Here is a 15,969-nt window from a genome sequence, read left to right as displayed (position 1 = left end):
CTCTCTCTCTCCTCCTCCCGAATGCCAGCTTATATCCGGTCTCTCCACGCCAATCACTGCAATCAGACACAGGTGTTCATCATTTTGCACTTGACCTACTTACTCACCGATCGGCCCCCTCCTTTCTCTCCTGCTACAGACTTCGCAAAACCACGCCCCCCTCGCCACACCCCCACACCATTACACCATCACCACCAGCCTGCACAGTGGTAACAAGGCATGATGGATCCATGTTCTCATTCTGTTTACGCCAAATTCTGACTCTACCATCTGAATGTCTCAACAGAAATCGAGACTCATCAGACCAGGCAACATTTTTCCAGTCTTCAACTGTCCAATTTTGGTGAGCTCGTGCAAATTGTAGCCTCTTTTTCCTATTTGTAGTGGAGATGAGTGGTACCCGGTGGGGTCTTCTGCTGTTGTAGCCCATCCGCCTCAAGGTTGTGCGTGTTGTGGCTTCACAAATGCTTTGCTGCATACCTCGGTTGTAACGAGTGGTTATTTCAGTCAAAGTTGCTCTTCTATCAGCTTGAATCAGTCGGCCCATTCTCCTCTGACCTCTAGCATCAACAAGGCATTTTCGCCCACAGGACTGCCACATACTGGATGTTTTTCCCTTTTCACACCATTCTTTGTAAACCCTACAAATGGTTGTGTGTGAAAATCCCAGTAACTGAGCAGATTGTGAAATACTCAGACCGGCCCGTCTGGCACCAACAACCATGCCACGCTCAAAATTGCTTAAATCACCTTTCTTTCCCATTCTGACATTCAGTTTGGAGTTCAGGAGATTGTCTTGACCAGGACCACACCCCTAAATGCATTGAAGCAACTGCCATGTGATTGGTTGATTAGATAATTGCATTAATGAGAAATTGAACAGGTGTTCCTAATAATCCTTTAGGTGAGTGTATACACACACTGAACAAAATTATAAACGCAACACACAGATCTAAGACTTTTTCTATGTACACAAAAGGCCTATTTCTCTCAAATATTGTTATCAAATCCTTTGCCGAGATAATCCATCCACCTCACAGGTGTGGCACATCATGATGCTGATTAGACAGCATGATTATTGCACAGGTGTGCCTTAGGCTGGCCACAATAAAAGGCCACTCTAAAATGTGCAGTTTTACTGTATTGGGGGGGTCCGAAAAACAGTCAGTATCTGGTGTGACCACCATTTGCCTCATGCAGTGCACCACATCTCCTTTGCATAGAGTAGATCAGGTTGTTGATTGTGGCCTGTGGAATGTTGGTCCACTCCTCCTCAATGGCTGTGCGAAGTTGCTGGATATTGGCAAGACCTGGAACACACTGTCACATACGCCGATCCAGAGCATCCCAAACATGCTCAATGGGTGACATATCCGGTGAGTATGCTGACCATGCAAGAACTGGGATGTTTTCAGCTTCCAGTAATTGTGCACAGATCCTTGTAACATGGGGCCATGCATTATTATGCTGCAACATGAGGTGATGGTCGTGGATGAATGGCACAACAATGGGCCTCAGGATCTCATCACGGTATTTCTGTGCATTCAAAATGCCATCAATAAAATGCACCTGTGTTTGTTGTCCATAACATGCGCCTGCCCATACCATAACCCCACCGCCACCATGGGCCACTCCATCCACAACGTTGACATCAGCAAACCGCTCACCCACATGACGCCTTACACGCTGTCTGCCATCTGCCCTGTACAGTGAAAACCGGGATTCATCCGTGAAGAGAACACCTCTCCAAAGGGCCAGACGGCATCGAATGTGAGCATTTGCCCACTCAAGTCGGTTACGACGACGAACTGCAGTCAGGTCGAGACCCTGATGAGGACGACGAGCATGCAGATGAGCTTCCCTGAGACGGTTTCTGACAGTTTGTGCAGAAATTTTTTGGTTATGCAAACCGATTGTTGCAGCAGCTGTCCGGGTGGCTGGTCTCAGACAATCTTGGAGGTGAAGATGCTGGATGTGGAGGTCCTGGGCTGGTGTGGTTGGTTACACGTGGTCTGCGGTTGTGAGGCCGGTTGGATGTACTGCCAAATTCTCTGAAACGCCTTTGGAGACGGCTTATGGTAGAAAAATTAACATTCAATTCACGGGCAACAGCTCTGGTGGGCATTCCTGCAGTCAGCATGCCAATTGCACGCTCCCTCAAATCTTGCGACATCTGTGGCATTGTGCTGTGTGATAAAACTGCACATTAAAGAGTGGCCTTTTATCAGAGATCAGAGAACAGCAGCACTTGAGCATACAGCGATCCCATTCTCCGTCTTCATTAGTTATAAGTATTAATTCATTATTATATTATTAGTAACAGAAAGACAAACACTATAATACTTTCTCATTTACCATCAGCAAATGCACATTTATATTATTTAAATACATTTTTGAATATCTAATAAACATTTAATTTCACAAATCTTGCAGACTTAGTCGAACCCAGCTGTCAGATATTCTGAAGTGCGCATTTGTAGCCTGCAAGAACGTGTTCGTTGATGGTTGGTCCATGTTAATTAAATACGGACAGGAGAGTTCAGTTTCACTGGAGACGCACGGTTACCCTCAATTACCCACTCTGTCATACAATCATGTCATTTTCACTGTGTGTGCTGTATGTCAAATTAGTGTTACCTTTATATGAAGAAGAAAAAAGAAAAAAAAAGATTCCCAGTGCACACAAACCCAGTGCCCTGTTGGTTACAATGTTTACTTCCTTTTTACTCTCTAAGATATCGGCATTGGCATCAAAAAAACAATATTGGTCAACCACTATTCATCACAATTCAGAATACTTCAGAATATACTTATATGTCTTTGTATGTTAGGCCCAATCCAGTCTCAACAGAAGTCCTAATCAGTCCTGCGAAATGGCACAATTGTCATATGATCTAGGTTGTAAAAAAAACTTACAACCTAAACATCAACATAAAAAAACTATAAAAGTCATACACTTTTGTACAACCTAAGTTCCGTACAATTTCGACATCAGTGGTGAAAGAAATCACAATCACTGCAGGTGCAGAAGATGATATGGTGCCAAAACAAGGAGGGTTGTTTACGAGTATTTAGAAATGAATGCTACATTCAATGAGAAGTGATAAGCAAATCACAGTGGCTACTCAAAAAGGAATTATAACAGACCTCTCTGGTCAATCCAAGCACAACAAGCTGAGCAGTGTTTGCAAAAAAAAAAAAAAAAAAAAAACTCTGCAAGTATAGTTATACTTCACCCTTTTCGCAAAGCAAGTTCTTTCAAATGAGACCATTTTCGCATTTCTGTGAGCTTTCGTTTGCCAACTTTGTTGAGAAAGCATACTTTTTCAGATTGGTGTTTAATTACCAATTGATTTGACATGTTTATTAGTTTATTGCATTACATCGCATTGCCTATATCGAAAAGCCCTAGTACTGCATGTCATTTTCAATAAAGTACTGAAAATAATGAAAATAAATTGCTTACCACTGAAAAATGTAGGCAGCTGTAGTCATAACCATACCATGGAACACCCATCACAAGTTTCTTTGACTCTATGTTCATGCTGATGTATTGTTCATAGGCTGAAAGACATATGTCTTAACTTCAGGTGTGCATTTTAAAATGGAAACATAAAACATGATTTATAATGTTATGGTCAAAACAACATCTTGGTGTCACGGAACGTACACAAACAGGTAGGTAAGATCCAATAGCAATTTATTATGGTAAGCCGTAATCATAATCCAAGTCAGGCAAAAGGTCAAAATCCAACAAAGGCAGTCCAGAAAACACGAAACAATACAGGCACGGAAACATGGAAGTGCGCAGACATCAAACAAGGACTCCATGACAAACACTGAAACAGACAGGGTATATATACACAGATACAAACAAGGTGACGGGAAACAGCTGTGTAATGATCAATGAGTGACAGAACAGGATGATGGGAAATGTAGTTAAATGAGTGAATGACACCGTGAAAGAGGACCTCTAGTGGTTACCCAGGGAAACCCAAACCAGACACTGTGACATAACCCCCCCTCTACGGAGCAGCTACCAGCTCCAAGACACAACTACAAAACAAGTCCAGGAGGGAGGTGGAACGGTGGAGGATCAGGGGAGGGATGGGGGGCCAGGTCCATGAAGGGGAACAGGAACAGGGGGCGACGGCTTAGCCGGCGGCCAGGGCGAGCAGCTGGGGCGGGGCCGGCAGGGCGAGCAGCTGGGGCGGGGCAGGCAGGGCGAGCAGCTCGGGCGGGCCGGTAGGGCGGCCATCTTGTCCGGAGACACAGGCTCGGCGGCGGCCATCTTGTCCGGAGACACAGGCTCGGCGGCGGCCATCTTGTCCGGAGACACAGGCTCGGCATATGTGACGTGAACAGTCTCTGGATCGGCAGACGTGACGTGAACAGTCTCTGGATCGGCGTGACGTGAACAGTCTCTGGATCGGCAGACGTGACGTGAAGAGTCTCTGGATCGGCAGACGTGACCAGAACAGTCTCTGGGTCGGCAGACGTGACAACCTCCCTGTTCTTAGGGACGGTGGACGCCTGCTTCCTCCTCCTTCACCAACATTTGGAAGGGTGAGGCGGTGGAATGGCGGTTGGAAGCTCCAGTGTGGAAGCTATCTTGTCTGGTGACACCGGCGACGAGTCGGCCACTCCTTCTGGAAATCTAAGCCCAACTGAAATATCCCACCTGCTGCAGGAATGAAGATATCCGACAAAGCCGTCAAAGTCCAATATCTCCAGTCCCCTCATTTCCCAGGCTGGCAAGGGATCATCAAAGCAGCAATTAAAAAAGTCTTTCAAAGCTGCACCATTATATCCCATGCCTCCTGAAAGAGTCAAAAATGTCTGAGCCAGACAACCCACCGTCTGGCCCTGCTGGCGTAGGGCCATCAAATTTTGCACTCGTCCCCTCCTCTCCTTCTCTATGTTGGGGGGAAGGATACGAAACCCCATAATGCTGGATCTTTAAATGATGGAGTCCTTCTGTCACGGAACGCACACAAACAGGTAGGTAAGATCCAATAGCAATTTATTAGGGTAATCCGTAATCATAATCCAAGTCAGGCAAAAGGTCAAAATCCAACAAAGGCAGTCCAGAAAACACGAAACAATACAGGCACGAAAACATGGAAGTACGCGGACATCAAACAAGGACTCCATGACAAACACTGAAACAGACAGGGTATATATACACAGATACAAACAAGGTGACGGGAAACAGCTGTGTGTAATGATCAATGAGTGACAGAACAGGATGATGGGAAATGTAATTAAATGAGTGAATGACACCGTGGAAGAGGACCACCTAAGTGGTTACCCAGGGAAACCCAAACCAGACACTGTGACACTTGGTTACTATTATAACCTCCATTCCCTGATGGAGGGAACTATACATTTGCATGAGATCAAATTTTCAAAAACCAAATGGGCGAAGTTTTTTATTTTTAAATCACTTACCTGACAATGTCTGATTGAAGGGGCTATTGGCCATGGCTATACAATCACCCCAGATCTGGCTTTGCTCATCATAGGACATAACAAACAAGAGATCACATGAATCGGCAATGCCAAGGTAATCATAGCAACGCTTATCGATGCATTTGGGCGACCAAGCCACATCAAATGATACCTATGATTCAAGATGAGAAGACAGTTTGTCAGGGGCTTTGAAAGTGCCTATATGGCATCATTGTCAGATGTGCTGTTTTACCTGAGAGCCTGGGATCTCTGTGTGGAAACTTTCAGTGGTTTCCTTGACGAGGGCTGTCAAAGCATAGTATTCAGGGGTACCGGTCTGCACTGCCTGCTCAACGTCTAGGTTTATTCCATCCATAAACTGACTCTTTGCCAACTTGACCTTTGCCTGGATCCAAGCTGTCCTATTTACTGGATCCACAATATCTGTGAGTGGTACATCTCCTGTGAAGAACATTTCATCAATCATGTCAATTTGATCAGTGATCAAATCACTTTTACTATGGCTCATACTTTGGGTTAGTGATTTGAAGAAACCCCCAACCTTAAGTATTGAAATTTGGCACATATATACCCCTAGTACCCTTTCTGCTAAAGGCAAGAATGATACCCCAAATCATGTGGCTTCTTGAGAATATGTGTGTTATACTTTCTAAGGGTTTGATTTTGGCATAAAACAACAAAACAAGTAAAAAAATAATCCCATAGACTTATCCCATAGAGGAAGGACCCAGGCCATATCTAAAGACTAGAATATTACAGATAATAGTGGGTGGCTGTTTTGAATTGGGGCAATAAGCAATCAAACGGAATAGCCCTATTACACTATAACAACTACATAGAAAATCCCTGGCAATAACGCACAATACTCCAGAAACATGGTAGTGGGTTTTGCAAGGGTAAGCGCAACATGTTGTTAAAAAAAATTTAAAACATTGTATGATTTGAAATGTACACTGTAAAACTTTGACCTGTAAATTAAAATGTTGCCAGTAATTTACTTTTAATTGTACAGTTCTTTACTGTAATCTACTTTACAGTATGTTACTAAATTAAAACTCGAGTTAACTAATTTCATTTGCAAAAACTAACTGCCTTTAATTGGCCACCTGCCATTCATTTTATAAATTAATATTTATAATGCACTAATAATGTGAGCATATTATTACTGTGTACTTATTTCATTTGAGTCCACATAAAAAAAAAAGTTTTAAATAAAGTGATTTTCACTGGATCAGCAACAACACAGTCACTGCCTTTTAAATAAAGCAACATGCAGCATATTATCAGTTTCTTGATCTTGCCCTGGACTGAAGCACAGACTCTACTCTTCAGCACAATGGTAACCCACAAAACTCAATTTTATGGTAAACTACTGGCATATATCATGTTTTTTAATTATATAATGTCTTACATTTTATTACTGTTAAATGCATTTCATGGGTGTGTCACTACAAAAAGAAAAATTAACATTGACGTAGTGTTGTAGTGAGATAATTAAGTGAATATGTAAGTGATTGTTGAGCATTAGTGATGAACACCTGCTGTTAATAAGTAGAATCACTGAAGTAGAGGAACAACAAAACAGAAAAAAAGCGAAGAGACGAGCAGAAACACAAGAACTACAACTGACTTCCAGCCATTACCTATTATTACACTTACCAGTTTGACTTAATTTCTGTCATATGTCTACAGAAGCTCTTATTGGGAATTAACAGAGGTTTAGATGTTGATGTTTAATTGAAAAGGTTTGTTTTGATGTGACCTTTATGGGTAACAGTGTTTGTTTTAGTTGGGCTCTTGACCCTTGACTTTTTAACATCAGGTTTCTTTTTTTTTCGGTTGCTTAAACTGTGTTTTTGCAAAGCACATTTTTTATGGCAAAACAAAATTATGATAATCATTGAATGCTGATATTTATGTATTGATGATGACATAACCATCATATAGTCTCTTGATTCACAATCTCATCCAGAGATCTCATCCCTTATCAAAAGGATTACATTAACTCACGTAAATTGTACATTACCACCACTGTGAAACTACAGCATAAGTTCCAACAGCAATCAGTTATAATTTAAAAAAATTATTTTCTAAAACACATAAAAAAAAAGCTACAGTATAATTTAGACAAATATCAAAATCAGCACATGAATCTCAACAATGGTGGCAATAAAAAAAGAACATTCAGCAGCATAATTTATTCATGCTGCAGTGCATGTTCTGAGTTTTGTTCTATGCTGGCAACCAGCATGCATTGCGACATGAAACTTGATTGTCACCATTGTTGAGATTCCTATGCTGATTGTTGATGTCTGTGTGAGCTGAATTTTGATTTCATTGTTCTTCAAAATAACCTATTACTGAAACATTGCTGGATCTCATGCTGTAGAATCACAGAGATACTATAATCAAGAAATATAAAATTAAAATACACATAAAATCAAAGATTAGACACAGGAGGAAATCGGTGAATCAGAAAGTCACGATTATGGCATCGTCACAACAGCCAAAAACACCTGATCAACTTCCTCTTGGCTTTTGAAAAAAATGTGCTTAATAAACTCACTGTACAGCAGCCAGAGAAAAACAAATGAGCCAAACTAAAGCAAACACTGATCACCATAATAATAAACAAACTTTATTATTTTCAATAAAACATCAACAAATAAATCCCTATTAATTCTCAACAGGAACTTAGCCTAATGTTAAAGGCACACTATGCAGCTTTCCGTTTTTGTCAAACAGCGACCCCTAGAGTCGCTGTGGAGTACTTGTATTTAACGTTACTGTCGTAAATAGCACTCGCGCAGAGCCGTCTCTGCACTCACGGCCTGATCCCTTCCGCCCTCTATACCGGTACCTGTTCAATAGGATGGAAGCTGTAATGAGTGGAAATAAGGTGTGGCCCCTTTAAGAGCTGCGCGCGCCCTGTTTAACTGTCGTCGGCAGTCTGTGTTGTATCATGTGCACCTCGAACACCCGTATGCGGGTTATTTCAGTTTGATGCTCATTCTTATCCTACTTTTGTTTATCAAGTAAAGATGTGGATGGTAGAACGGGTGACAGACAGTTACACGAGTTCGACTTTGGAATAAAGTGCAAGTTGTGAGATGCCAATCGCCTCCGTGAGTCTGTCTGGCTCTCGGTAATAACTTCATCTGTGAGCTATCCCTATTTCTCCTTCTGACAGAACGCGTTACAAAGCGTCGAACATCGAACAGGCACAGATAACCTCTGAAGATGTCTACTAGTCCATCAACAAGAACGATATTTACTCGAGTCTGACTCCTTGCTCGGTCAGTCTGCCGTTTCCTTTCTTTCGTCCTCCGACAAAGCTTTCCTAGCTTTGTGTGCAGTGCCGTAAAGCAATTTGTTACATCGCGAGACCTGATATCACGCGATACTTCCTGACGCGACCCGCCAGTCCAAAGTTGCAAGGGTGGTTTTTCCGCTCACAGGCGCTCGGGGGATGCGCGACGACCACCATTCAACCCGAAAAAAGTCATAACTATTCCAATGACTCCGAAGCTGTTCGGTTAAGGTAAAAAAGTTACTTAGTGCACCTTTAAACTGGTCTGTAAACTGGAAGTCAGTTGTAGTTCTTGTGTTTCTCTTTTTTCTCCTCTTGTTTCTATTTCCTTAAGTGATTCTGCTTATCAGGTGTTTCATCAGTGTCTGAATTCACTCACTTCTTTTCATTCACTCTGTCAAGTGGACTATATTAGTAAACTATTGTAGGGAATGGTGAATGAGGGTATAGGGTGTGGTTTGGAACAGCCTCTAAGTGTCGACTTTGAGCGTTGTTAATTCCCAGTATATTCCTGTAGGCTATTTTCTCGAAAATGACAAAGATTGCCCAGAATGCATTATTTTCTACGGTATATTACTGTTTTAATTGAAAATGGTATGTTACTGTCAGAATTTGGCCATTTTTTTACAGCAAGGTTTTACAGTGTAGGCTACAAAATGCTTATAAAATACTTTGCTATTATGTCCAGTCAAATCCTACCTTTCAGGACCAACCGAGCTCCTTTAGAGTGAGCATAACACATGAGTTCAGCATCATATTGCCCAAAAGCTGCAACTGTTGTAACTTTCGTCCAGTCATAAAACTTCCAAGCCTTTTTCCCAACATCAAATACAAAAACCTGGAAAAGATGCATTAACTGTTTGTGTTAGACAGCTTTCTAGAATAAAGATAAGAGTTTTTTTTTCTTTTTTTTTTTATAAGAGATTATTGTTTTTATCACAATACATTATTATAATCAGTGTATTTTACTCAGACAAAAAAATAACCTTAAATAAATGTAAAGGGATCCTATTATGCCCTTTCACAAAGTTTTGATTTTGTTTTTGGGGTGTGCTAGGATATGTTTTCATGATTGATTGTTTTCACAAGTTCTTATCTAGTGTAAATATTGAGGATAGCCTCAATTTCAAACCAATTCGAGCCTGATTCAGACCCTGACAATGTTAGAGGATCATGCAGAATGGATTTCATGCACAGACTTTGCAAGCACGGATTTCACAGGACATACGAGTGGTAGCCTAATTTTTCTTTTTTTTTTTATATATACATTATAGATACAATGTTATATCCACCATTTAATCATGACATTTGTTGGAAACTAAGGCAATACAAGGGACATTCTACCAGAAACATACATTTCCACAAAAAAAAAATCTTGGGGGAAAAATTATCTTATTCTTAAATCTGAACGTTGAGTGATATGGAGGATATGTTAAACTATGAGAAACACATATCATGCCATCTCAGCATGTTTTTATGATTGAATAAAATATTTTTTTATATGCATTTCACCCCTAAAATGTCAGGCCCTGTCACAGACAAATTTGTATATGTTAGAATTGTTTCCTAATTAATTTATTTGATACAAATAGCATTTTCTTATTGATTACATGTCCCTGATTGTATCTAACATGGTTTTGTAATTCCTTTAAGAAATATAAGTAACTTTTCGGTCAACTGTAGTACACAAAATCACAGAATACCCGCCAGGCACTCATATAGTTGTAAAATAACTACCTTTACATAGGAGATTTTTACAAAACATAGAAGTGGATATATACCCCCACCTTCATCTACACAGTTAAATAGATTAATTCATCAATATTTCCTCAAATAGTACACTTTTATGTCATAATTTCCTGCGAGACAGGACTGACCGTGGTGTGACAGGACTGACTTTATGGATTTTGATGATGCAGAAAAAGTTATGTTTTGTGTTCTTTATTTAAGTTTTGATAAGCATTCCTAATTTAAAATTATTATTATAATGTTAATGTAATATTGGACTATGGTAAAGTTCAGCCAAAGACATACACAATATTGCCAAAAGTATTGGGACAGCCCTCCAAATAACTGAATTCAGGTATTCCAATCACTTCCATGGCCACAGTTGTATAAAATCAAGCACCTGGGCCTCCAGACTGCTTCTACAAACATTTGTGAAAGAATGGGTCGCTTTCAGGAGCTCAGTGAATTCAAGCGTGGTACCGTGATAGGTTGCCACCTGTGCAATAAGTTCATTCGTGAAATTTCCTCACTACTAAATATTCCATGGTCAACTGTTAGTAGTATTATTACAAAGTGGAAGCAATTGGGAACAACAGCAACTCCGCCACAAAGTGGTAGGCCACGTAAAATCAGAGAGCGGGGTCAGTGCATGCTGAGGCGACAGTGCGCAGAAGTCGCCAACTTTCTGCAGAGTCAGCTACAGACCTCCAAACTTTGTGTGGCCTTCAGATTAGCTCAAGAACAGTGCTTAGAGCTTTATGGAATGGGTTTCCATAGCCGAACAGCTGCATCCAAGCCTTACATTAACAAGTGCAATGCAAAGCGTGGGATGCAGTGGTGTAAAGCACGCCGCTACTGGACTCTAGAGCAGTGGAGACGTATTCTCTGGAGTGACGAATCACGCTTCTCTGTCTGGCGATCCGATGGGCGAGTCTGGGTTTGGCGGTTGCCAGGAGAACGGTACTTGCCTGACTGCATTGTGCCAAGTGTTAAGTTTGGTGGAGGGAGGATTATGGTGTGGGGTTGTTTTTAAGGGGTTGGGCTTGGCCCCTTAGTTCCAGTGAAAGGAACTCCTAATGCTTCAGCATACCAAGACATTTTGGATTTCATTCTCCCAACTTTGTGGGAACAGTTTGGGGATGTTCCTGTTTCAACATGACTGCATACCAGTGCACAAAGCAAGGTCCGTAAAGACATGGATGAGCGAGTTTGGTGTGGAGGAACTTGACTGGCACAGAGTCCTGACCTCAACCCGATAGAACACCTTTGGGATGAGTTAGAGCAGAGACTGCGAGCCAGGCCTTCTCATCCAACATCAGTGTCTGACCTCACACATGAGCTTCAAGAGGAATAGTCAAAAATTCCCATAAACACACAACTAAACCTTGTGGAAAGCCTTCCTAGAAGAGTTGGAGATGTTATAGCTGCAAAGGCTGGGCCAACACCATATTAAACCCTACGGATTAAAGGGGTGGTTCAGGATTTTCAACATCGGACCTCATTTTCAAGTGAGCCTGGTTGTTATTCATCAGTGGAGACAGTTTTAAAAAAATTCATCCAGTCCTTACTTTTGGATAGTTCGCCTATGCTAGGCTAGCGCGAGTCAACGGTGCACGCGTTAGCCTGCCATTAAAAACAGTTTTACCCACTCCACAGTACACCAAAAGCAAATCAATTATAACGCCAGACTACCGATGTAAATGTCTGTTGAGAGAATAATGTTAGAAATCAAACTACCCTTTCATCGCATTGCAATAGTTATACTTTGTTCCCTGTATTTATTAGCACAGTCTACAGCAGCGGCAGAGTGATATTAAGTTACCTAGGCAACCAAGACTACTACTAGCTAGCTAGACGTCCCGACTGTAGTGCGCTTCTGTTCTGTGTTTACTTTTCGGCGCAGTACTAACCGGAGCAAAGTAAAATTCCGCCGCTGCTGAGAACAGGGGTGCAAACACATGTATGGTCAAAAAAGAGAGAGGTAATCGAAGCCCCTCGTCCCGCGGCAAATATCCAGATACTACATTGCCACCATCCCCAACCCACCCCTATAGGCACATAGAGTCAAATGAAATTTAGAAAAACTATCTTGCACTTCTTCTTCTTGCTTTACTGCTACTTCCTGAAAACAATTTTACCTGATGATTTGAATAGCTCTTTTTGTAAAGAATTAATAATTCTAGGATGATTGGGGTAATTGTGTAGGGTAGGCCTAGTGCATCTTCATAGAAACTAATAAACAAAATACAAATACAGTATAAATACAATAAAACACAAATACACGAGAAATAAAGCAGTGCTTTATGTTTTTCAGGTAAATTAACTGTATTAAGTATTAATACAGTTTATCTTTTGACAAAACGTGATTTTTCTCTTTCTCTTTTGTTGTTTGATTAACTTTGGTGACACAAACAGCTGCAGGTATATTGGGTGCTGTCCCTTTAAGACGAATGCACGTATCTAATACCGGTAATGACACGCATCCGTTTTATTTAGACTGCGTTTACGGGGAAACTCGTTGAGACGGACACTGGCTTATTTTTTCGTGCACATGTCTGTTCAAACACAAATAGATAAGAAAGAAAAGGGAATTCGGTGTTCACGGACTTCACGTGCTGTCTGCGACTGCGTGGCTCTGTGCGCCGACAGACCATCTACATTTGGATGTTAAACATAATATATATAGCCTGATACAGCAAAGACAACGTCGGCAGTATTGACGGCAAAATAGGCTACAGAATATTTCGTTCTGTAGGCCTATTGACAGGGGCAATATTTGAAAATCGATAATTAGGCCTATTTTTTAAATTACAATTATATATGCATTTGTCAAAACCGAGAGACTTTCAAGCATCAAAATGTAATTTATTAATATGTATTTGCGCCTTCTATTTTGTCTGAAAACTTCCAACACTCTTGCGTGTCGCGTGAAAAATAGGCGTCGGTTGCGGTTCTATTTCTAGCATGCGGTTTCGGCGCGGCTCGAGAAGTGTGTGTGTCACGCAGGCATTGTGCTCTAACACAAGCTCTAACCAGTTAGCATGAGAGCCGACATAAAAACGGACACTCCACGCCACGCAGAGAGAAATGTGATGCAGTGGCAGATCCAGAGTGAGACAGAAACACTAGTGGTTCACGCTTGCGCACATACTGCTGGTTTGGCGCGCAGTGTTCTGATTCGCTTATTTCCTATTTACTTGTTGGTGGACGCAATCCAGAATTACTGTTGGTTAAATTATAATCAGACCCTCTCAACCCCCCCCCCCCCCCCCCTCCTTAAAAAAAAAACTCTTTGGATCTGCACGATTCACACAAGTCAAACTGACGTGAAAAAAGCGGGAGGCGCCGAAAAGCGCGCTGTTTGCACCCCTGTGAGAAACTAGTTCCTGTAAATGTAATGCGATCATTGAGATGCAAGTGTAGTTTGAATTCTAACATTATTCTCTCAACAGACATTTACATCGATAGTCTGGCGTTATCATTTATTTGCTTTTGGTGTACTGTGGAGTGGGTAAAATTGTTTTAATGGCAGGCTAACGCGTGCACCGTTGACTCGCGCTAGCCTAGCATAGGCGAACTATCCAAAAGTAAGGACTGGATGAATTTTTTTGAAAACTGTCTCCACTGATGAATAACAACCAGGCTCACTTGAAAATGAGGTCCGATGTCGAAAATCCTGAACCACCCCTTTAAGAATGGGATGTAATTAAAGTTAATGTGCATGTAAAGGCAGACGTCCCAAAACTTTTGTCAATATAGAATATAATAAGGACCTAATTCATTAGAATACAATTACAGTATAATGTCTATTTTCAAATAACGTTTTACTATGGCATGCGTTAAATACATAGCCTATTATGTGCAATAAAGGTAACTAGATTAAAAAGTTCGTCGAGACAAACTTTAAGTTGGCTTGAGAAAGTTTGTACTGGAAAGTTTGAAGTTTAAAGTAGTTAGAAGATTAAAGTAGTTTGAAGTTTAATTTAGTTTAAAGTTTAAATTAGTCTAAAGTTTAAATTAGTTTGAAGTTTAAATTAGTTTAAAGTTTAAATTAGTCTAAAGTTTAAATTAGTTTGAAGTAAATTAGTTTAAAATTGAAAGTAGTTTAAAGTTTAAATTAGTTTGAAGTTTAAATTAGCTTAAAGTTTTAATTAGTTTAAAGTTTAAAGTAGTTTAAAGTTAAAAAGTTGTTGGGGGTTTTCTAGTGGGTTGCTAAGGTGTTCTGGGTGGTTGCTAGGTGGTTGCTAGGGTGTTCTGGGTGGTTGCTATGGTGTTGCTAGGCGGTTGCTAAGGTATTTTGGCTGGTTGCTAGGGTATTCGGGGTGGTTGCTAGTGTATTCTGGTTGGTTGCTATGGTGTTGCTAGGGTGTTGCTAAGCGGTTGCTAGGGTATTTTGGGTGGTTGCTAGGGTGTTCGGGGTGGTTGCTATGGTGTTGCTAGGTATTGCTAAGGTATTTTGGGTGGTTGCTAGGGTGTTGCTAGGCGGTTGCTAGGGTGTTCTGGGTGGTTGCTATGGTGTTGCTAGGCGGTTGCTAGGGTGTTCTGGTTGGTTGCTAGGCGGTTGCTAGGGTGTTCTGGGTGGTTGCTAGGGTTTTGCTAAGCGGTTGCTAGGGTATTTTGGGTGGTTGCTAGGGTGTTGCTAGGCGGTTGCTAGGGTGTTCTGGGTGGTTGCTATGCTGTTGCTAGGTGGTTGCTATGGTATTCTGGTTGGTTGCTAGGCGGTTGCTAGGGTGTTGCTAAGCGGTTGCTAGGGTATTTTGGGTGGTTGCTATGGTGTTGCTAGGCGGTTGCTAAGGTATTTTGGCTGGTTGCTAGGGTGTTCGGGGTGGTTGCTCTGGTGTTGCTAGGTGGTTGCTAGGGTGTTCTGGGTGGTTGCTATGGTGTTGCTAGGGTATTCTGGTTGGTTGCTAGGCGGTTGCTAGGGTGTTCTGGGTGGTTGCTATGGTGTTGCTAGGTTGTTGCTAAGGTATTTTGGGTGGTTGCTAGGGTGTTGCTAGGCGGTTGCTAGGGTGTTCTGGGTGGTTGCTATGCTGTTGCTAGGTGGTTGCTAGGGTATTCTGGGTGGTTGCTAGGGTGTTGCTAGGGTGTTTTGGGTGGTTGCTAGGGTGTTGCTAGGTGGTTGCTAAGGTACTTTGTGTGGTTGCTAGGGTGTTCTGGGTGGTTGCTAGGCGGTTGCTAGGGTGTTCTGGGTGGTTGCTAGGTTGTTGCTAGGGTGTTTTGGGTGGTTGCTATGGTGTTGCTAGGCGCTTGCTAGGGCATTCGGGGCGGTTGCTAAGGTATTTTGGGTGGTTGCTATGGTGTTACTAGGTGGTAGGTAGTTGTCACAGATGGTTACTATGGAGTTTTTATAGAGTTCTTAGAATGATTTAGCACTTAACTAATCGCTATTAGCATGTAGCTATTCACTGCTAGCATGTGTAGCATGTTGGAAGTGCTGTTTGCTAGCATGAGTCAAAAGA

General features: G+C 41.6%; 1 protein-coding gene across 1 annotated transcript in view; it reads right to left on the bottom strand.

Moving 5' to 3' along the window:
• ctbs (chitobiase, di-N-acetyl) overlaps nucleotides 1–15,969 on the bottom strand; it is a 45,817-nt gene that overhangs the window by 9,815 nt on the left and 20,033 nt on the right. The window contains exons 2-5 of the mRNA XM_079856799.1: nucleotides 9,482–9,620; nucleotides 5,705–5,913; nucleotides 5,452–5,623; nucleotides 3,467–3,564 (exon numbers count right to left, since the gene is read on the bottom strand). Of these exons, the coding sequence (XP_079712925.1) occupies nucleotides 3,467–3,564; nucleotides 5,452–5,623; nucleotides 5,705–5,913; nucleotides 9,482–9,620 (618 nt within the window). The remainder of the gene's footprint in view (nucleotides 1–3,466; nucleotides 3,565–5,451; nucleotides 5,624–5,704; nucleotides 5,914–9,481; nucleotides 9,621–15,969) is intronic.

The sequence above is a fragment of the Squalius cephalus genome (assembly GCF_949319135.1).
Source record: "Squalius cephalus genome assembly, chromosome: 22".
NCBI classification, from domain to species: Eukaryota; Metazoa; Chordata; class Actinopteri; order Cypriniformes; family Leuciscidae; genus Squalius; species Squalius cephalus.
Note: the sequence above shows the minus strand (reverse complement) of the source record. Positions and strands in the feature narration are given on the sequence as shown.